At 49.1% G+C, this 22289-nt stretch overlaps 9 protein-coding genes across 9 annotated transcripts; 4 read left to right on the top strand and 5 right to left on the bottom strand.

Moving 5' to 3' along the window:
* Positions 1-1096: 1096 nt before the first annotated feature.
* On the bottom strand, positions 1097-2638 carry N7474_003092 (uncharacterized protein; the record flags this gene model as incomplete). Its single annotated transcript, XM_057194507.1, has 7 exons — positions 1097-1390; positions 1451-1576; positions 1638-1725; positions 1803-1988; positions 2053-2131; positions 2192-2289; positions 2352-2638. 7 exons carry the CDS (start codon positions 2636-2638, stop codon positions 1097-1099), a joined length of 1158 nt encoding a protein of 385 aa, XP_057055862.1.
* A 490-nt stretch (positions 2639-3128) lies between these two features.
* N7474_003091 (uncharacterized protein) lies at positions 3129-4574 on the bottom strand (the record flags this gene model as incomplete). The annotated part of the gene is made up of 1 exon (XM_057194506.1): positions 3129-4574. One exon carries the CDS (start codon positions 4572-4574, stop codon positions 3129-3131), a length of 1446 nt encoding a protein of 481 aa, XP_057055861.1.
* Positions 4575-6956: 2382 nt separating this feature from the next.
* Positions 6957-8264, top strand: N7474_003090 (aromatic ring-hydroxylating oxygenase subunit alpha; the record flags this gene model as incomplete). The annotated part of the gene is made up of 2 exons (XM_057194505.1): positions 6957-7783; positions 7850-8264. 2 exons carry the CDS (start codon positions 6957-6959, stop codon positions 8262-8264), a joined length of 1242 nt encoding a protein of 413 aa, XP_057055860.1.
* A 1124-nt stretch (positions 8265-9388) lies between these two features.
* On the top strand, positions 9389-10871 carry N7474_003089 (uncharacterized protein; the record flags this gene model as incomplete). The annotated part of the gene is made up of 2 exons (XM_057194504.1): positions 9389-10002; positions 10055-10871. 2 exons carry the CDS (start codon positions 9389-9391, stop codon positions 10869-10871), a joined length of 1431 nt encoding a protein of 476 aa, XP_057055859.1.
* A 304-nt stretch (positions 10872-11175) lies between these two features.
* On the bottom strand, positions 11176-12115 carry N7474_003088 (uncharacterized protein; the record flags this gene model as incomplete). The annotated part of the gene is made up of 2 exons (XM_057194503.1): positions 11176-11926; positions 11988-12115. 2 exons carry the CDS (start codon positions 12113-12115, stop codon positions 11176-11178), a joined length of 879 nt encoding a protein of 292 aa, XP_057055858.1.
* Positions 12116-12612: 497 nt separating this feature from the next.
* N7474_003087 (Aldehyde/histidinol dehydrogenase) lies at positions 12613-14357 on the top strand (the record flags this gene model as incomplete). The annotated part of the gene is made up of 3 exons (XM_057194502.1): positions 12613-13121; positions 13179-14128; positions 14185-14357. 3 exons carry the CDS (start codon positions 12613-12615, stop codon positions 14355-14357), a joined length of 1632 nt encoding a protein of 543 aa, XP_057055857.1.
* Positions 14358-15104: 747 nt separating this feature from the next.
* Positions 15105-16496, top strand: N7474_003086 (NAD(P)/FAD-dependent oxidoreductase; the record flags this gene model as incomplete). Its single annotated transcript, XM_057194501.1, has 2 exons — positions 15105-15314; positions 15399-16496. 2 exons carry the CDS (start codon positions 15105-15107, stop codon positions 16494-16496), a joined length of 1308 nt encoding a protein of 435 aa, XP_057055856.1.
* A 171-nt stretch (positions 16497-16667) lies between these two features.
* Positions 16668-19179, bottom strand: N7474_003085 (uncharacterized protein; the record flags this gene model as incomplete). Its single annotated transcript, XM_057194500.1, has 9 exons — positions 16668-17155; positions 17217-17304; positions 17478-17653; positions 17708-17981; positions 18037-18575; positions 18625-18774; positions 18826-18896; positions 18956-19078; positions 19139-19179. 9 exons carry the CDS (start codon positions 19177-19179, stop codon positions 16668-16670), a joined length of 1950 nt encoding a protein of 649 aa, XP_057055855.1.
* A 505-nt stretch (positions 19180-19684) lies between these two features.
* Positions 19685-21879, bottom strand: N7474_003084 (uncharacterized protein; the record flags this gene model as incomplete). The annotated part of the gene is made up of 4 exons (XM_057194499.1): positions 19685-19917; positions 19968-20876; positions 20932-21511; positions 21571-21879. The coding sequence occupies 4 exons, from the start codon at positions 21877-21879 to the stop codon at positions 19685-19687; spliced, it is 2031 nt and encodes a 676-aa protein (XP_057055854.1).
* Positions 21880-22289: the final 410 nt, after the last annotated feature.

Here is a 22289-nt window from a genome sequence, read left to right as displayed (position 1 = left end):
TCCGGGCTCAACCTCACTTGTTGCAAACCAGCTATATGCAGCTTTATTCCCTGTTGTTTCATCTAGTGTGGGACATTATCTTTGTTTGCGGCAGCCCTAAGTGCCAAGGCACCGATGGCAGCACGTAGCAGACTTCTACCTGGCAAAAGACTCCGAATTACACTGATCGAGCCACCCAAAGCTCGCTGGGTATCATATCATGTCAGGATGCTAATTTATTTACACCCATCATGCGACAGCGAAGTGTTTGTCTAATGCTTAAATTTACTGCTTCCCAAGCGATCGCCCACCTAGCCAACTACTAATACTTTAAATCGATCTCTTAGACCACTAACGCCAACGAGCCAATTTTAACAGGAACCCATTACTCCAGAGCCGGGAGGATGGGGACTTGGTATGGATTCGAAATGGGAGGTCTATGCATATCTGGCGCATATACTGATATGTTCGTGTCATACCTAGCTGTTGGGAGTATTCCTGAGCGGAGAAACTCCTTGGTAACCGAGGTCGATTCCTGATGTTGATCTATAAGTATGGATTATTAGAATATCTTCAGTCTCCAATGGCCTTGCGCAAAAGAGTTGTGTAGAGTCCTTACGCAGAAAGGAGACGTGGCCGTCTCCGTGGCGGACGACTAATGCCGACTGACGCGCTTCCCCCAGGCAAAATCAGCCCATTCTGTCGGGGCGCTGTATACTATCAGCAACAAGGATCATGTTTATGTCGAGAGATGATACCTACTCTACGTCAAAGTCCGCGGTTACCAGCAACATCTGATGCTCGAGCGACAATTTCGGCGGGCTGGATGCTGGAAATGGAAAACCAGAACAGTAGAGCTATCTCAACATCAGTCTGTTTGCACCCTGCAGAGTAACTTGACAAGCCGGGGCTAAGTGTCGGAGAGTAAAAGGGAATCAATGCCTCCTACCTGGAGCTGCCAAGTTGGTGTTATCCCAAGCCCGGTTATGTCTCGCTGGCAGATTTGTTCAGCTTATGTTCTCGAAAGCAAGCAGAAATGAGCCCTCTTACAGCTATCCCTACTTCTAAGGATTTTTTGAAATCCGAATACTTGGTTGTACTGTAAACTGCAAAGCGATCAGCTCAATGCGAAGGAATCTTTCGGATTATAATTACCACCATCACCGCATTCGAGCGGTAAGGCCACGACCGATTCGACGGTAGTGGCTTGCTGATTTCCAACTAAATAGCTGTAATTGCCATGTACCGCACCTTCTAAGGCCTTTATGATATGGGGAAAATTGGGTTGACCCTGGAGGCTCGAGAGCATAGCCTGCTGGATCATTGGTACGGTGACTGGATCGGAGCAGGCATTATTTTTTGCGCACGACTTTACAACCTGGTCGACATTTTTTAGGATCGTTTGGAAGACCTTTTAACATTAGTGTCAGCCTAAATGCATAATGATCGAGAACAGGCCTGAAGAAGTTACCTTGAGCACGCTCCCTATGCCTTGATTTCGAAAGTGGCATGAAGGTTCGGCCTGACAATATGCATCTGCCCGCAACATTGCTCGGTTGATAGCGTCGACATGGTCTTGTGCTTCGTCGAATGAGCCCTAGATGTCGACGATAATTAGCAATAGACCGGAGATCGAAATAAGGGGTGAGTTCACATACGCGTCCACAGGGCACAATAGCATCGAGAACAAAGTGGCCGACCCTTTCTGGAAATGCGTGGGCATAGTGTTGAGCTCTGAAGGAGCCACTGTTAAAAGCAGTAGATACGTTTTGATTAGAATACGTCCCTAAATCTTCGGGGAACCATGTCGTCACTTTACTTACTACGACTCCCCAAGAAAATGGACCTTCTTATATCCAAGAGCTTTGCGGATTTCTTCGTAATCCTGCACGACTTCTTTCGTCCCAACGAACTGGATGATACCAGGCGGGTGACTTGACTGGATCCAAGACTGAAACATCTTGGCTGAAGCTTGTCGAAAAACTTCGAACTGAGACTCGTTTTGAGGGCTGGAGGAGTAAAGGTGATGTTAGCATCAAGTATCCGGAAAAGGTTATTTGCGACACGACTGACTATGCAGAGGGATAACCGCCAAATACTTCGAGGGAGACATTCAGTGGAGTTGAACCGTAAGTGCCCCGGACGTCCATCACTTCAGTGGGTTTAATCAGTTGCTCTGCACACGCTATAAGGAAAGGGTGTCAATCTATACTCATCAAATCGTAGTCTGTGAGACCTGAGAATGCCGAGGTCTGACCCAGTGCAACCTGCCATGCTTCCACTGCTACCGGGTCGCTACCTCCGGGATTACTGTAGCCCAGGAAGTAATATTAGTATTGTGTATACATAGATAATTTGCAGGCTTAACAAACACAAATAGCACGCCCATCGGCTTAACCGGACGATACATGGCCAAGTTAAGCGTGACAACATTATTAGGGGATAGGGGCCTGGAATAATCCATAGGGACATTGATCTGGCCGCAGTGGAGAGTGGTGGGGAGATCATTAAGATTGACACCAGTAAGATCAAGGGTCGAAGGAACATTTTCGGAGCAGTCAACCCAGCGGATTGTCTTCGCGCTGGGTGCCTTGGCAGCGCCGTTGGTGGAGAGCAACAGCAATATCGCCGCCGTCAGGGTGGATTTGCGGTGCAACATTTCGTATTGAGAAGCGGAGCAAAGAAGGGTACCAAGAGTGTAAGAAAAGGTAGTTGCATAACCTGTTAGCTCTGAGTTGTAAAGGGCAGCATTGCTTGGTTATATATAGTCCAGAAAAAAAATGGCATATCACGTACAGGGCAGCCCTAGAATCTCAGTCCTGGATTGAAGGGTATCCAGGTGGTCCAGTCTCACCCGCTTACATTCTGTTTTGCATTCCAATTTGGCGGCTCGTAAGATTACCAGGGGAAGCCTGGATTGAACTCATATTTTTGACATGATGCCGTTCAGCGGAGACAGCCGCGCACTCTGATTCGCCTGCTCGTATACAAGGCTAGTACCAATTATTGCAGTCTCCACCATGGCGTGGGCACCAACACTGGAGTGGCTTACATGGCTTCGCTATTTACGAGCAGGATATTCCGTAAATAACATGATGCTCACGACTCTTAACAACCAATGTGATAAATAACTGTGCGGCATTTTACACTCAAATCGTATCTCCGAACCGGTAAAGGAGCCGGCTTACCTCCCATTCAATATCACTACTCCCTGGTGGCCCGCCTGCAAAGCGTACATTAGCTCGGGCCTTTTGAATTCCTGCAGAAGTAACCTTCTCCCGGTATATTCTTAGAGACCCGGGCAGCTGCTGTGCCACAGGGTCCGCCATGCTCCACCACTGTTCTTCAATGCTCATCTTCCAGGTAGCAGCTGCGATTATGCTGTCGCGATGCCATAGACCCTCGCGCTCGGGCGCCAACTCCAACACGTGCAGCGCCCGACGCCGTATCGCGGTGTCGCGGCACTTGAGACTGGTGTAGAAAAGACACGGCAGAACACCAGTGTCGAGCGAGAGGGCTGAGCCAAATGTCTCGCGTCGTGAGTTCCGGAGGATGGCCTCTGCAAGCCCGACGAGTTGATCGAAATCGACATTGTACCGGTCGTATGCTAGTTCTGACTCGGTGAACAGGTTCTTCATCACCATGACCGCCATCGTATAGTTAATTCTGAGGAGGAGAATTGCCGGCGAGCTTGCCTTGATTTCGGGGATCAAGTGCATGCTTTTTTGGAGCGCGGTGTGCCATTGTTCCAGGTGCGCTAAATACGAATCGCGGGCGCGAATGAGCAGCGGCCAGTTAGAGTTACGAGAAATAGGAGGCTCGGGCCTTTGAGACGGCTCGAACTGTTGCTTCTGTCGGATGAGTCGGAAGGCGTACGTTGCTATATTGTCGAGACTGTCTCGTGCTTCGGCAACGTCTCTAAATGAGGACGGAACTTGTTGAATGCTGGTATCGAAAGGACTTGTTGTTGGCATAAATTTTACCTCGGAACCGGGGCATCCGTGGATGGTAACCTGGACCTGTAGGCGCGTAAACATGTGCGAGATGGCTCGATCGACATCTTTGAGCGGGGGGTTGGACCCCGAGTGAGAAGCTGAGGTATGTGCTTGTGGCTGTTGCTGCTGCTGCTCCATATCTTGTAGAATACGTAGGCCACTCTTGAGATGGGTGATGGCCGCCTCGAAATCGTTCCGCAACAGCTCCAGCCACACAAACAAAAGACAACACATCAGTACGACCTGGCGTGGGAGCCTACCCATTTGCAGCTGGTCCGAAAGGAGCTTGAGTGCTTTATTTCGAAGCATGGCCGTGTGGCTAGTAGGAGAGTCTAACAACCCCCGCAAAAGGTCCCCGTCGCTCCGCGTTATATAGGTCTCGTACAGAACACCTGTGGCATGCACGGCATACTGTACGACTGGGTATGCGTGTGCCGTCTGCATTACTAGCCTCGCCCAGAAGTTGTCTCCGAAGTGCCGTGAGATGTCGTTCTCCGCTGCCAACCAGAAGAAGTAAAGGGACCGCTTCTCGCTGGTGTTTTCGAATGCAACAGAAAGGCCAGGGAGTAATATGGAGTTGCGACTTGACGCAAGGCCCATTCTGTTATCTTCTACTGTTGTTGAAATCACTTTCCGCTGGATGGGGACAGACTGCGCGTATCCCTCGCATTTGCGTCCTGTGGAAGTACATCTCAGACATGCTGGTTTTGTTTCGTCACATTTAACTCGTCGGATCCTGCTCAACAAATTAGAGTCTGAGGTCAGACACGTTCGATGGAGTTAAAATGGGGTTAAGGCATGCTTGCTTCCACTTACTTGCAGACAATGCATCCCGTCCGCACTTTCGGCTTACTCGCTCGAGGTCTGAATGGTACTTGGGACGTCATGCTCGGAGCTGGTGAGATCGTTGGGACCATTCCTCTAGATTACGCCAGCAAGACGTGACCCTGTCGATTTGTGCAAAAATATGGCTCAGACCGTTAGCTCTCTTGTTTTGCGCAAGGCGGCTGTAGGAGCTGGGAAGCACTCAAAGCCATCAACATCTGTCTGTGGTACAATTAGTAGTATCAGCTGCTGACGGCGTCCAGATGTCCAGTCACGTGATTTTGTTTACCGGGGCTGTGTCTATTTCTTTGTCAAAGATTATCCAGTTAGATGATGACTATGCCGCCGCAATACAAAATGCTGCCTTGAAACCTCAGGCATTGAAATCCGCGTCCGTACTGGCGCGTTGCCTTTCCATTCAGACCATGCGCCGGGGTTCCAGCTGAGAGTACCCAGGAATCGCCAGGCGCATTACACAGTACGTCTGCCATTTAGGTGAGGCTTTAAAAGTGCGCTTGGATCATGCTACGAAGTCGGCACTCCAATATCCAATGGGATATCAAGCTACCAGAGAAGGACGCTATGGTGCGTCGAGCTCGGGGTACAAATGCAAGAAAGGCTATGCCAGGGCGAGAGGCATGTCAGGATACATCGTTTAACTTTCCAAGTACAGAGACTGAACCCGCCCTGAAACCACTAAATTCAGAACTTATAAAAACCAACTGGGCTATTATTGTTATACGTCGCATGATATCCATAATAAATGTGCCTGTTATTATTATTACACATCCTTCGAACAACCTTATTCTAATAGAATGGAGAACAAAGACCCACGATTCACTGATGAAATACAACACCCCCCCCCCCCCCCCCCGGGGCGCCAAAACAGATTTCGAACTGATCAGGTATCTAACCACCATATACACCTTGCTAACTATTTACGCCTTAGCCATATTACATGTCGCATTAAGCTCCCCGACTCCTCCTCCACACTCTCTTGCGTACTTATTCACAGGACGCCGGTTGGTTGCTCCTGCTGCTGGATCTCAACCAAGTTTCCCTCTGGATCGGCAATCATCAGCAGCATAGGTATCCCAATGTTACCCTGCGCCTCTGTTTAAATCGGTACAAGAGGAAATGGTTACAGTGGATTCTTTTAAGAAGATTGAATTTTGCTACGTTTCAACTTGACAAGTTGGCATGATTTCCAGAAACAAGGTGAAACATCGACGTTGAAGTGTTAGTCCTGTATGCAACAAATTTGCGTTGGTAATGGACCATGTTTCCCTTCTGATTCAGCCATTGTCGCATCGAGGGGTAATACACACTTGAGAATGTACGGTGACGTTAATGCAAGGCACCACGGTTGATCTACTATCATTCTACTCTCATATCGTCCCTTACTGTCAACTGCTCAATATCTACTGCGAGTGTGACAGCCGTGTATACTTTTCCACGAGATAGGACCACATATCCAAAACTGCTTTCTGGTGTTCCAAGTATTGAAGACAATGGTTCACAATTCAAGAGACACGGATCGGATGCGATGGAGGACCGACAATGCATATGATGACAAGACTTACGAGTAATAGCAAAGGTGGCCAATTGGCTCAGCTTCTATGACTGCTTATCTTAATAGTTCGGGAATGCCGAACTTCCCCGCCCCCACCGGTATCAAAGCCGAAAAATGGGGCTCTTGACATGGTGGAGAATGTGGGTCTAGAGGTCATGCAATCGTTGCTTAATCCAGGATGCGAGGGATTATTGGTGGGTTACTAGATCGTGAAGTGCCTAGCCCCAATCTGAGTGGCGGAAACACAAGCAACGGGATGCTGCCCGAGCATCGTTCGGGTCAGCAGATAACTTTGACCCCTGTCGATTATGGCGCTAAGTATCGTCGGCTTCTAGTACCGGGCCCGTAGGACTGAGATAACGGATCCGGTGTCTGGTCTTGGCGAATCAACCCGCTGAGTTTGGGTTGCATTGCCAAATTGGAACGAGGAGCTGCTCACCTGATCGGAATAGAAACCTGAGTACCGGGTTATTATTAGAAGTGTAACCAATATAAAGGGCGTTCATGATAACTTTCAATGTACTAGAGCTTTAAAGACATTTTTCCTTGGATTTCCTTCTGACATCATCTTTATGGCGACTTCAATGCTGCACTATTTTGGCTTCGGCAACACCTCTTCTCCTTCCCCCAAGGGAGAAGTAAAGGCCGCCCCAGTGCGCGCTCTGCCCGCATCATGGTATACTTCACCAGAGATGTATGAATTGGAGCGTCGTGCTATATTTTCCAAGAGATGGCTCTTTATGACCCACAGCTCGCGGATAAAGGAGCCTGGTGACTGGCTCCGCTATGAGATTGCGGGGTTCGATTTCATCATTACTCGTGACCGACAAGGCAACGTCAATGCATTTCACAACGTATGCCGACATCGTGCGTACCCGGTTATCGAAAAGCAGGGTTCGGGAAATTCCAAAATCTTGGCCTGCCGATATCACGGCTGGTCCTATGGATTGAATGGCAAACTCGCCAAAGCTACCGGATATCAAGACCTGGATGGATTTGACAAGGAGCAAAATGGTCTTTTTCGGATCCATGTCAAGGTCGATGTCAATGGATTTATTTGGGTTAACCTAGATGCGAAGGAAGTCCCCGAAGTGTCATGGGAGGAGCACTTCCGGGATGTTGACAAGCAAGAGCGGTACAATGCCTACAATTTCGACGACTACGATTTTGATCATGCCTATGAGCTAGAGGGCCACTACAACTGGAAGATTCTGGCCGATAATTTCAATGAATGTTACCACTGCCCTACGACACACGCCGATATTCCTGAGTTTCTCAATCTTGAATCTTTCGACAGCGACCTGAAAGACGGACATATTCAACACCACTGCGTTTCTACACCAGAGCAAATTGCAAAAGGTCTTTATACTGCTAGTACCTACTACTTCCCCGTGTCTGCCATGGTTGCTTCGTAAGTGCCCTCATTCCTGTCTCTTCGATCTCTGTTTGGAAATGGAAGGGTTCCTGACACACGCAGGCCTCATTTTATAATGGTCCAGAAATTCCTCCCCAAGAGCCCCAACAGCTCCCAGATGGCCTACGAGATCTACCGAAACAGGAATTCCTCTGAGGCTGATTTCAAGCTCATCAGCGACATGTACGCGCGCGTCATGGGAGAAGACAAGGTTCTCTGCAACAATACACAAAAGAACCTCGATCGTAATGTTTTTACCAACGGTCAACTTCACCCTAAGTATGAGAAGGCGCCGCTATTTTTCCAGACCACAGTTCGTGAGGTAATCACAGAACATTTTGAGCGCGAGAAATCCGAAGGACGGGAGATTTGGCCGGCGAAACCGAAGTTGCCATGCAACGCGCTGGTGAGTGAGAAGGATGAGGAGATCTGCGCAGCTCTCAGCTGCGGGATCCAGAAAGGGATTTTGGCTTGGTGATGAAATTATGCAACAATGTGGCTCTAATACGTCCATTTACTTTTGGGCAATTACGTGGAACTATGACAGCTTTTCAAATTTAAAATTAGCGTTAGCATCAGATTGAAAAGATTGGCAAATTTCAACTAAAAGGAATATACATGATGATAATCTTTACATTTAGGGTAGAAAGCGCGTAGTGGAGGATGTCTGCAAATTGGGTCTTCCATGACAAGCTTGTGTTCATTAACGCTGACAGAAACCAAGGAAAAAAGTAAATTCAAAATCCTCAAGCAGTAGCTTATCTTCTTGTCCTCACAGGGTTGACGCAATCGTGACGGCGCCACGACCCGTCCGACGTATCGTTCTTTCGGAAGTCGTGCCGACCTAGCATCTTTCACCAGATTGACCCGCATCAGGGATGAGAGCCATCGAATTACCATTAAATAATTTGTCTGCTTTTCTGGCCTTGTTGGATATCCTAGTGCTGTGCGACGGATGCCTGGTTCCACCCATCAAGCACAGGTCCGGTACTGCAATCTATTGGCTAAAACCAGCGAGAGATATATAGGCAACCCGAAGACAGCAGTGTACTAGAGTCTTATCATAGTGTATGAGTTCCAAGAAACCGCTAAGAATTTATTCTTTCTTATCTTGAACCTTTGACCTCTGTACGACTGACACTTCCCCGCATCACTTCGAGAAATAACAGAACGACATCACAAGACAGCAAAGCTCCACCTTGTCATGAGACTTCGCGATTATTATCTAAATCTAGTTACACGTCCCAGAAGGAATAATAATGCGGTGGCAAACTTCCTTCGGTGTGGTGGTCTGCGGAATCCAGTCTGGGATTACCGCACGGAAGTATCCCCGGTCCACCGTCTCCTGTTATCATGAACAGCCACGGACAGACATGCCCAGAGTTTAATTGTAAAGCAAGGAACCTAAGTAACAGCTCACTATGGTTATCATCCCTGCACAATCGAGCCAGTTTAGAGTTTGATTGTAATGATGCCGGGTAGACGCCCGAGATGTTACTTCCATGAAAAGAGACCGTATATATGGCTTAATACTAAATAGGCTGCCTTCTTTTACATCGACGCAAGCAGTATCGAGCGTTGAATGAAGATTCATTCGAAAAAATGGGTGTCATATTCGCCAGAAAGCCTCTAACTCTACTTGCACGATCCTGGCTACCAACCAGTAACTTGTCCAGGGAGTTACGGATGCTGCGATTCATTTCCACTTCAGCTATTTCGGTGAAGGCTGCACCAAGCACCTCACTTCCGCCTCTTTCGTCTTTACCAGCCCATGTCCTAATCAGATCATTGCTGGTCGCTACGATCTCGTCGAAACGGTATCTGCTCATCCCCGCTCTTTCGCTCATGTCCATCCTCTCCAAGCCCAACAGACCTTGGCTATTCAATGTGGACCGGAATCCAATTCTTCATGGAATTTTGAAGAAGACATTCTATGAACAATTTTGTGCTGGAGAAAATAGCATTGAGACCAAAGCTACGATCCGAGAATTGAAGGATATGGGATTTCGCGGTGTGATTATGACATACGCCAGAGAAACTGTATTTGATCATAAAAGTCAAGAGCAGCAAGGAATGGGAGTTTCTTCTCTGGAGGGCGCGCAAAAAGGAGAGCGTCTCGGTTCTCGGGTCCCGCAGTGTGCTAGCATTGAGGCCTGGCGGGACGGAACGCTGAAGACTGTCGATATGATGGAGGAAAATGATTACTTGGCAGTTAAGTGAGTCTATGGCCGACCACTATCTGGCGAACGATGTCTGACTATTATTGAGGTTGACCGGAGCCGGTGTTAAAGTCACTGAGGCATTCGCCGCAGGTGAATTACCTCCGCAACAAATGCTAGACGCATTGGACGAGATTTGCGAGAGATGTAAAGAGCGGAAGGTTCGAATGCTTGTCGATGCTGAATCCCAGCATTTCCAACGGGGCATCTCGCGCGTGACCTTGGAATTAATGCGCAAGTACAACCGCGACGGTTATGCCTCTGTCTACAATACCTACCAAGCCTACTTGAAGAGCACCCCCTCCACATTAGCGAGTCATCTCTCTGCCGCTCAACAAGAAGGTTTCACACTTGGTCTTAAGCTAGTGAGGGGTGCTTATATGGCCTCAGACGAACGGTCTTTGATTCACGATACAAAAGAAGACACGGACAACGCATATAATTCATTCGCCCAGGGTGCATTGAAACAAAGCATTGGAGAGTTTGGAGCCAACGGCAGCCGCCCTTTCCCTTCTGTGAACCTGTTCCTAGCTGGCCATAACAAGGAGAGTATGGTGGCAGCTTATGAGCTTCACCAGAAGCGTGTGGCATCGGGCTTGCCTACAGTTCCCATTCGATTCGCGCAGCTTCACGGTATGTCCGATGAAGTTAGCTTTTCACTTCTTCAAATGAAGGAAGGTAATGACATGCCTGAAGTCTATAAGTGCTCGACATGGGGCCGCATGGGAGAGTGTCTGGCCTATCTCCTGCGTCGAGCAATTGAGAATCGTGATGCTGTCCTACGGACGGATAATGAGTATCGTGCGTTAAAGAACGAAATGTTCCGCCGACTGACGAGACCCTTTTCCTTTCCACCGCCGTCATAGTGCATGAATTCTGAATCGAAATTCGCACAATTCACACAGAGGTGGACTTCCTTTGTTAATGGCTTTGCATTTTGTTCCTACGATTCCGTCTGCTGTATATCCCAATTTAATATTTTTTCTCAACCCATATATGACCATGCCACCTTTTCTAAAAAAAGGAAAGCCAAGACCAAGCTTTGCAATAACTTGACTAGTGGAAAAGCCCAGACGGTTTTGTCAGGTCGATTAATCTTCAGTCAGATTTTCATTTATTGGCAAGACTGTCTAACAACAGATATCGCAATAAAACAACAATGTTATCCAATTATGCTCGAAATTTCTCATGAAAAAATGACCGCAATTCTAAGTTAGTCAAACAACCGATTCCAAAAGCAGGAATGATGCGAACGCAGCGCAACGCCGTGGACGAGGGCAGATGCTGTTGCGAATGCTTAATTCTATCCACAAATGGCACAGTGTATTGCCGCATGTACATGTCAAGGGCAAGTAAATGTAGCGGGGTAGCTACTAGCTGGGTGAACACAGGCACGGTCAGCTGCGTGATGATCGGCTTGGCATTGGGATGCGCAACGGAGCTGTCGGGAATGGCGGCCGATAACCACGGTGCCAGGGTGAAAGATCCAAAAATGGTCACTCCATCCCGTATGAGAAAAATCGCCCCTGCGGCTCGTGCAAATATCCGGTTCTGCTTGAAGGGAACAGATCCTTGTCTTGTTTTGCTGATCATTTCATTGACCTTATCGTGACGTATCGTAGCATCGGAACCTCTGCCGATGCCATATACCTGCGCAAATCGGATGTCCTTCCACAGTGCCAGCGGGACGTTAACCATCATAGTGGTGGCAAATGTAATAGTTCTGGCCGTGGCATCTTGAAATTTGTGACTGAGGGTGTCCGTTATATTAGCGACAGAGTAGGTGGCAGCGTAGAGAGCGAAAACAATGCCGAATGGTCGTTGGAAGACAAAACAAGCCGGCTGTCGGAGTGCTGCAACTGCATGCCGTCGCAGGCCGTGGAGAAGTGGCTGGTTGAATGAGGATTTCTCCACGATTGCTCTAAGTATCATTAGCCCCCGCAGCCGGCCTCCTCGCACTCCATAGTGTTATTGAGACCTACCTGTCGATGATTGCCACTGCTGGAGTTACTAAGATCGCTGATGATGTTGCCGCAGCGAGGTCACCTGCGAGCCGTGGAATATGCGGATTACTCCAATAAGCATTGCGTACTTGAGACTCGTGGTGCATGATAAAGAGCTTGTTTGCATAGTGTAGAATTTTGAGCGGCTTATCTACGATACTGAATAGAAGGTCTCATTATCTGTTGACATGAGAACCGGCTATCATCCCGATACTGCATGTCCCCAGCTCCTGTGACTTTACCACAATCTTCTCACTTTCTATTGATAGCAAATCAAAAATTGTTGTGGGGGGGTTGGTGGAGTCTCGGTGGAGCCACCGATCCGGAGCTATATCCTTGCGGAGGTATTAATATTTAGTACCTTAAAACCAGCTTTTCGTCTTCTGACTTCATTTCAAAGACAAAACTGTTGTTAGCCAAGCACAGTTTCAGTATTTGCCATGGCAGCGTACACTCTGCTGAGGTCGCGGCTCGCACGACCCGCTGGGCCACACGTACGGTCACTTCCGGGCGGTTTATCAGTCCAGATTCGTGCCAAAGCTACGATGCCATTCCGCCTCCCTGATCCTAGAAACGAACCAAATGTCAGTGATAGTCAGTCAATATGGATGGCAGTCAAGCTAACCATGTCTACACCCAGCCTACGTACGCGAAAGGCTCTCCGGAAAGGGCCAAGTTAGAAGAAGCGTTAGTCAAGCTTCGCTCTCAGCTTCCTGTGCGGAGTGAAATCATCTACGATGGGAAAACGCAAGATAGCTCCAAATCGTGGGATCAACTAATGCCAGCGGAACATGCAACTACCTTCACAAACTACCCGCTAGCCACGGCGGAGCAAACCAGGCTAGCCATTGACTTGGCTCTGGGCGCAAGAAAGAGCTGGGAAGAAACCCCGTTTGTCGATAAAGCTTCGATATTTCTCAAAGCTGCCGAGCTTGTGACTACGAAATATCGGTATGAGATAATCGCGGCGACAATGCTGGGGCAAGGGAAGAATATGTGGCAGGCCGAGATCGATGCTGCGGCTGAGTTGGCCGATTTCTTCCGACTCAATTGCAATTTGGCGGCAGAAATTCTTGAGAGACAGCCCACACGTGGTAGTGATGGCATGTGGAGGTCAGTATAAGATTTTTCCGCACGAACATTGAAGATTCAAACTGATGTCTTTTGCAGTCGTATAGAATACCGTCCGCTAGAGGGATTTGTTTACTCAGTCTCGCCTTTCAACTTCACAGCAATTGGTGGTAACCTGATATCAGGCCCAGCGCTGATGGGCAATGTCGTGTTGTGGAAGCCATCACCATCCAATGTGTATGCCAGCTACTTAATTTATAAGATCTTACTGGAAGCTGGTCTCCCCCCGAACGTGATCCAATTCGTGACTGGCGACCCGGAAACTATTACTGACGTTGCGCTTTCGCACCACGATTTTGCGGGCCTAAATTTTATCGGCTCTTCTGATGTATTCCGCTCTTTATATGGCCAGATTGGCCAGGGAGTTGCGAATAAATCGTACCGCGAGTTCCCACGCGTGGTCGCCGAAACCAGCGGGAAGAATTTCCATCTTGTTCATCCCTCCGCTGATATCCCCAGCGCCGTCAACCATACCATTCGTGGGGCATTCGAATATCAGGGCCAGAAGTGTTCTGCTACGTCTCGTCTTTACCTGCCTGAGTCTCGGGCGGAGGAATTCCTTACTGCATTGAAGAAAGGCGTCAAGGACATCGCGCTGGGCAGCCCCGATAAAGATCTGGGCGCTTTCATGGGCCCTGTGATTCACCGCAAGTCATTCGACAAGATCAAGTCTATTATAGACTCCAGCAATAAAGATTCGGCATTGAAACTGCTTGTTGGTGGCACTTATGATGACTCGGTTGGCTACTATGTGCATCCAACCGTCTACCAGGTCCAATCACCAGACCACCGCCTCTTGAACGAAGAGATCTTTGGCCCTGTACTTGCCGTATACGTGTACAAGGATGCCGAATGGTCTCCGACACTGAAGAAGATTGATCAATCTGGAGGCGGCTTTGCTCTGACGGGTGCTGTTTTCGCCCAGGATCGTGCTGCCATCCGCCAAGCTGAGGATGCGCTCCGATACTCGGCCGGCAACTTCTACATCAGTAAGTTTGATGATCCCTTTACTCTTTTCTATCCAATCTAAACTGTATTGCTCTAGATTGTAAGACGACCGCCGCGCTGATCGGTCAGCAAAGCTTTGGTGGTGCGCGCTCGAGTGGAACAAATGACAAGGCGGGCAGCTCTGATGCTCTTCGCCGGTTCACTAGCCCTAGATTGATCAAGGAAGAATTCTTCCATCAAACTGGCTACACATACCCCAGCAACCATTGAAGGTGGGCAGGGATTACATGCATGCGATGAGATATTGGTTACAGTAAAAGACATTGCATTGTATAGATATACCTCCAAGTCCTTCATTCATGCCGTTACCAAACTACCAATTCTTCATATTTCAGATTTGAATTTATTTCAATGTTTAATCAACAATGTGCAAGAATAGTTGAGACAATGGCTCAAAACACGTCCTCTACCTCTGCCACAACGCATAGGTACATATACTAATCATGATATTAACGTGGGGATAAGAATAGCAGATAAATGTCTGCTAGAAATACTTGTCTCTTTGAATTTCTTTTCATAGCTTTGAGGCTCGATAGGCAAAAGCAACTCGATTCATAGTAATAAAAATCGTCCAAGGCCAGGTAGAGAGAAGTCACTGGATCGACAACCGAGTCCACCAGATTTCGATAGCCTTTCCATACAAACTACTCTTTTTCGATATTTTCGGCTCTTGTCTATTCTCTTATCATCAAAAATATTAATATCAAGATCAGTTGCGTTGTTTGACCGCTTATCATAAGACACGGATACACACCGGCAATCCTCCCGAGGCTTCATAGTATCCCCGCGCCAAGGATCGGCAACCCAGCCGTAGCCTGAGTAATACAGAGCTATCCTAATCGGGTGACATTACGCTGCTTGGAAAACGGCAACCTGCATTTATATCTATATGAATCAAATGATCTGGTCGATACAGTGTTGTTTGACGTACTCGCATGCTGACGGCGCCGATTCAAAATGGGTGTCTCCAAGTCCGACGCGATCATCATTGTTGGCGGGGGAGCCTTTGGCCTCTCCACCGCCCTTCACCTGATTCGCAATGGTTTTACGGATGTCTCTGTCTTTGATAAAGATGACCAGATTCCTCCTCGGTACTCAGCTGCCAATGACCTGAACAAAATTGTGCGGGCGGAATATGAAGACCCATTTTATACAAACCTGACAATTGTACGTGCTTAAATCCACGAGGCTCTTTCGGGAAGAGTTGGATTGCTCAAATCGATACTAACCAGTGTTCTTGGGCTGAATTAGAAAGCCATCGCGGCCTGGAAAACCCCGCTCTTTGCGCCACATTTCCACCAGACGGGATTCCTTCACTGCGTATCGGGAAATGCACCGCAGAAAGCAGTCGATACTCTGAAGAGATTCCAGGCTTCAGCGGAAGAACACGCTGAAATCCGCTCACATGTCACTCCGCTTACAGGCCAAACCGATATCCGTCAAGCATGCTGGCAGCTCGAGGGGCCCTTACCTGGATGGTATGGGTACCTGAACCGTTACGACGGTTACGCGCACTCTGCCAATGCTCTTGCGGCTGTATATCGAGCAATACAAGCGTCTGGTGTACGGTTTCATCTAGGGGAGCACGGAGCTGTGGACGAAGTAGTGTATGTTAGTACACGGCAAGGAAAGAAAAGCTCGGGGATCCGGACGAAAGACGGGAAATTTCACCCTGCATCGCTCGTAATCATCGCAGCGGGTGGTTCAGCTGGACACCTAGTTCCTGAAGTTGGGAAGAATGTCGTGGCCAAGTCTTGGTCTGTCGCCCATGTCCATCTTACGGACGAAGAGACCTCAGCACTGCGCGGAATCCCCGTTACCTACGCCCGCGACCTGGGGTTCTTCTTTGAACCAGATCCAAAGACCAACTTGCTCAAGCTTTGCCCCATGGGAGGAGGGTATATCAACACTAATCCAGCGACGGGCGTATCCCTTGCGCCGAGCTCCCTAGAAGAAAGCGCTTTCATACCTGAACAGGACGAGAAGCAAATGAGGCGGCTGCTAGCACAAACCCTTCCGGCTCTTAGCGACCGGCCTCTCGTGAGAAAGAGCCTTTGCTGGTTTGCTGATACCAATGACTCGGACTTCATTATCGATTATGTTCCCGGCACGACGTCGTCGGTTATATTGCTGTCTGGTGATTCGGGGCATGGGTTTAAGATGTTCCCGATATTTGGGAGTTGGGTTTTGGATCTCCTTAGGGCTGAGAAACAGCCTGTTACACGGTGGCGGTGGAAGAAGTCCGGGCCAAGCGATGGGAAGGCGAATTGGGGTGGTGACGTGAGCTGGCGGGTTGGGGAGTCGAAGGAGATCTCTGAGATTTTACCTAAGAGATCGTCTAGACTGTGAATGAATCCAAGGCTAGACAGACTACTGAAGAATATAGGATGTGTCGTAGAGGTAAAGAGAATATTGACCAATCCTAATTTCTGGTTTTCTTCAATCTTCCTTGTTATCGGATAGAACATTTGATGCAATCCAAAATGTGACGAGTTTACATTAAAATTATCTTAGCCAAATCTACCAGATACTATGTTCGCTCATAGCGTTAGACACCCACTCAGTCTCATAACTTTCAATCGAATCCGCCATAGCCATAATCCCAGCAGAAGTCAAAGATGCCCCAAAATCACACTCCCCATCCAACAAAGAATCCGGTCTAAGTGGGGAATTGCAGTGAAGAGGTTCCGTCATGGATGCCTCCAGAGAAGCAGCGTCAGGTGAATGGTCATGTTGGAAGACACCGTTCTGCTGAAGGAAAGCGGGGGCTGGCAAGGGTTGAGACTGGACCTGAGAAATACAGCGTAGAGTTTCGTCCAGCTGTTGGAGCTCTGAGCGCCGGAGATTGGCGACTTGGTTTCCGTCTCTGACCATTTCGTCGAAGATTGCGTACGCTCGCTCAAGCCAGATAGAATTGCTCTCTGGGAAGCGAGGATCGACTGCTAGTCCCATGAGAAGGATTACGGTCGATACAGATATTGATTCTAGATCGAATGGAATGAATGTTTCTAGGACCCATTCAGTGGTTAGCGGGCTCGGGAGCTAATGCAAGCTTTTTGGGTGTTTTACCGAGAAGACCTTCCGCCTGGAGACTGTTGAGGATGTTGAGGATATGCTGAGCAGATTCCAAGCACATTTGCATCAAATTCCGGACGTTCTGGGATGCATTGAGTGACTCTATGCAGGTTTCTGGGGACTCGAATCTGATCTTCAGAAAACAAAATAAAAGAGGTCTGGTCGCAAGAATAATACACTGGATATGGTTGAGTCATACAGTCAGCCTCGGATGTCTGTTTTCAAGGCAGTGAATACTTGGGTTTGGGAACGAACCTGATGATACAATAGATTCAGGTAGGCTGATGTTCGAGAAACGCCGCTTATTGTCCGGTCCAGATGCAGCGGGAATGACTCGCGGAGCTCATCGGCAAGCCCCGCTATATGTGCTAATGCAGTCTTGGTGCTGAGCAGGAAAGTTCGGTTGATTCGCCCGTCAATAGCGTATACCGCTGGTGGTACTATCAGAAAGTATTCACAATGAATGGGGGGTGGGTGGCTCGTACTTGTATTGATGTCGGCAATAATCTGGGACAATTTAATGTGCATGCCGAAAGATGTTGGTTTGCCCGCGGAGTCCGAAGACGTGGGCAGTGGGGCTTGCACATAGCGGTCACAAAAAGATTGCGGTAAACCCATTAAGGAGGTCATTTCTCGGTCTAGAATATAGACGGTCCACCAGATCTTCCGGCACCTTTCGACTACATGCTCGCCCAAATATTCGACCGGCATGCGAGTGTGCATTCCCTGTGCCATGGCCATCCGCATTGCCTGGCCAATCTGTGGCTTTTAATCAGCTCATTTCACCAAATTTGGATATATTCGAGGGCCATACGTAATTATGTGCCGATGATCGACAGTCCAGACACTGATAATATAAGGCGATGCAGCATAGGATTTCTGTTGACACCATGGGATCCCGGCAAAGAGCATTCGGCTCTGGCAAAAGCTGCAGCGCTTTCACAAAATAGCCGATCCCTGGTGGTTTTTTCCCCTGTATCTTGGGTTGAACAAATCCTTTTCCGAAAGCGAGGATAAGGAGGAAATGGATGTACCACAAACCGTTTGTCATTGTCTGCCCATCTTCGAGATAAAACTGCCGCAGGGATTCCATAAAATCGCTTTCATTGTAGAGGTGATACAATTGTCCGCAGCGAAATTTGACCGCGTTGATCAAATACAATGTGTGATCATGGGTCGGAATAACGGGAACATCCTGGTTTGTGGTGGTTCGCTGTCCGTCCCAACCGATTTCATAGGTCGTGCCGTCAAACAGCAATGTTTCTGTAGGCAGCGCCTCCTGGTATATATGTTCGTGCGCCATACTAAGAACACGCCGAGTAAATGACCAGTTCGAAGATGTTCCCAGGTAAACTATAGGGTCTGTCAGGTCTGCGCGTTTCTGGGATGAAGTCTAACGCACCCAATCTCCCATTTGCCGTAGACATAAAAGCCGGTGGACCGGCTGACAGTGGATTGATCAGACACGCCTCTGTCAGTTCCTGCGAATCATCATGACCATCGGGCAGATGGGCCCTGCTCAGTGCAGGTGCTTCTTCGCAGTCCTTGGTATCTATGATCCATCAGCACTGATTATTATTTTGGAAAATGGAAAGAAACGAACCAAGAGCTTGGATATCGTGGTTTCTATTCTGTTCGATGAGCGCAATCTTGTGCTGTAGCTCCAAAATATATCTGGACTGATCGTTAGCCTGGCCTAACGACGGATTTTTGTGTGCTTCGCTGCCACTCACCCCCTTCTCACCAATATCTTTTGATCGGGATCATCGAAGATACAGGATAGATTGCGTTTGCTGCACCCATTGCACGGCTGCGACCCAGAGCACTTGATCTTCTGCCTCCGGCATCGCACACAACTAATCGGGAGGACATTATTAGGGATCGCTAGATGATTCCTCGTAGATTGCTCTACTCACGCATTCGGGGATCGTTTTGTGACCCGTTCAATCCCTGCCATAGCTCTGCGCGGTAATAGTGATGATGATAACAAAGAACGAAGATTGTGGCAAAAAAGGTGGGGGATGTACACGTGAGTGACGACCTGACGCCCAAAAAGGAATCGGAATCCCGACACGTCGATTTATCTTATCTATTAATAACTAGCATTCGGCTATTGCACGCCGTGCCCAGATCCGACTCCTGCAACGATCTTTTAAGAATGTCAATTCCTACATTTCTGCTTTGGAGTCGCTTCATACTCACTTGATACCCTATCCACTTTTAAGCTCTGCTGTGGAGCTCCCAAAGCACGGACCCCACAACTGAGGTCGCGCCGCCGACGATCAGACGTAGTATCCCAAGTTGGTCCTTCTGGAACAGCTGAGAATAGCGGAAACACGCAGTAATGTTATATATAGATGTGTGTAAGTCGGTAGGTTATATGAATGCAATGTGAATGGTATGTACGTTGTATGATGCTAAGACTCAAATATATACTATCAACAACCAAGGGTATTCAGCTTTCAGTCAACGCGTTTGTACAAGCGCGCCTTTCCGGTCCCCGCCGACGGAGCGCAGCAACCACTACGAGCTTGCTCTGGGTGCAGCGTGGACTTATTAAACATCTGGGAGGACTGTGGCACATCCAGCGCCGGGTTCTTGGTGAAGAACCCATCCGGTCGGAGCATGACACTGATGCGTTCCATGGGCATGACGGGGAAATCCTCCACGCGTGGGTTGTGTGTAAGTCCGAAGGCTATGATTGTCCGTTAGCATCCACCGTGAGCGAAAGATGGGGGGTCTTACTATGCCACAACACTACGTCCTCGTTCTCCGTATTGTCTTTGCGTTGGATCCAGGTCTCGACGCCCTCCGCTTTGGTGCTCTGGTTGGTGAACTCGCCGGCCGCGTATAGCTCATCGTCCTGGTACTTGGTCACCCAAATAGGCTTGGTGGCGAACTCGGCGCGCTTGTAGCCCAAGGCGTTCTTGTTGACCAGGAGCATCTGGCTAGGTGCTGCGTGCAGCTTGTATGCCACGGGTCGGTAAGTGACGGGGTTGGTGATCGAGTCATTGCGGATCTTGAAGACTCGGTGGCGATCCACGCTCGTGTTGGCCCAGCCAGACTTGTTCACGACTGTTTCTTCGGTGGTGTAACCCACCAGATAAGGGTTGTTCTCGTCTTCTGGCATGGGGACGCTATCTTCGTAGTACACGGTGTTCTTGAACCCATCAATCGCGGGGTCAATTCGGAATGAAAACATGTGCTGGTGGAACGGCGCCATGACTCCCGGGCCGACGTTGGTGCCCCAGGGAACGGTCTGTCCGTTTTCATTATCGAATGGGACCGTAGACAGGATGCCGGTGGCACGCACTTCCAGCTCGATGTTGCCCGCCTGGTCGAAGATGTAGGCAAAAATATATTCATAGTTGGCAACGGTGCAGATCATCTGCAGAACCAGCTGCCGGTTGCGCACCACAGTCGCGGCGCCAGACCGGTAGTTGGTGTGCTTATGCTGCAGGCCATTGTCTTGTTCATGCATGCATACCACGTTCTTCAGGCAAACGGCGTTGCCCTTGGAATCATTGCGGTAACCGTCAAAGTATTTGATATGGCCCAAGCAGTCACAGCCCAACGAGAGTTGGTTCGCATTGACACCGAATCCGGTATCACCCACGTCGAAGGCCTGCTTACGATGGTAGGGGGCACGAGGATCTGGCCAAGGACGGTCAACAATAAGCTATTCAGTGCAAAGGTAGCCACCACTCACCTCCATATGGGACCGTCATCTCCGAAACGGCAAGACGGTAGAAAACATTGCGATTGTCGTATGTTACGTTGTAAAGAATCAGACCCTCACGAATGTTGAACCCGACTCTGAAGCGCCACTTTTGCCAATAAACAGACCTATCGTCAACCGTGTATGATGGACCTTCAGGCTGCTGTACAATGTAGGGCTTGAGATCGGTGCGGAGAGGTTCCTCCAACAAGTCATGGGCATACTGGATCGTCTTGACGGGCTTCCAAGGCTGGGTGGTAGTAGTCTCGGAATCAGCGCCGCCAGGGAGATAGTCCATGCGGATCAACTCGTGGGTGAGACAGTCGAAAACCGGTGAGAACTTGCACGGCAAGGAGTAGTGGTTATTCTGGGGGTGGTCGACCTCGACCATGTACATGAAGCATTGGTAAAGGCGCCGGGTCTCGTGCTCGTTGTCAGTGCCGTACATCCAGGGGTCATTGCAGACGGTCATGCCGGGGGGTAGCTGCAACTTCTCGATCTCGGCCAGCACGGCGGGGTGCTTCATGCAGAGTTCTTCGATTGCCATGACTTCGTCGGTATCCACGGGGCCCTACAGACAGACAATGATCAGCATTACGTGGCGGAGGTTGTTTCCGGTGGTATACGTACCTGTACCTCCCGGGGGAGTTCCTTGGCGTAAACAATAGTCCGTCTATCGGCATTGAGGATGGCCTTGTAGAATGCGCCAGTATCGAGACGGTGGAAAAGAACGTAGAGAAGACGGGCTGGTGGAGGAGGCAGGGGCCGTCGCAGGCGCTCGGCTTCAATGTACGGCAGGACATCCTTCTTGATCGGCTCGTTCACGTCAATGCGCTTGTAGCGTAGTGGGACTCCGGGGAAAGTGGCCTCGAGAATACGACAGGCGAGCTTGATCTCGTCCGGGGTGATGGGGTCGAAGGGATGGTGTGGTGAAGACATGGTGAATGAATGACAGACAAGAAGAGGAAATGAATCACAGGCCACCAGCTGTATTAAAGAACGTGGGGAGCAGAGGGAGCCAAAGCGTGGGGAATTTCAATATCGGCGCATCTTTCTTATCGCGCGCGTTACATAAGGCGGGCCTGGGATGGACTTGCCTGTTTGGGCCGTGGGGTGGATCTCGTATTAACGCCTTGAAGCGAAGGATCTGTGGGAGTTTGGGCTTTATGTTCCGCCACGAGTTGATTTGAGGATGGGACTAGGGGTGTCCATACTCTTAACGACATACCCTATTCTTCTCCCCCGCTATAGATAAGAGTCATCACGTGACCATCAACAGCGCAAGAATTGCCCATTCAGGGATAGCGCCTCCCCATCGTCTATAGTTACTCGCGTGGGATGACTCTTCT

This window comes from Penicillium riverlandense (genome assembly GCF_028828495.1).
Source record: "Penicillium riverlandense strain IBT 135883 chromosome Unknown utg000002l_segment0_segment0, whole genome shotgun sequence".
In the NCBI taxonomy this organism is placed as follows: Eukaryota; Fungi; Ascomycota; class Eurotiomycetes; order Eurotiales; family Aspergillaceae; genus Penicillium; species Penicillium riverlandense.
This window is presented reverse-complemented; position numbering and strand designations above follow the sequence as displayed.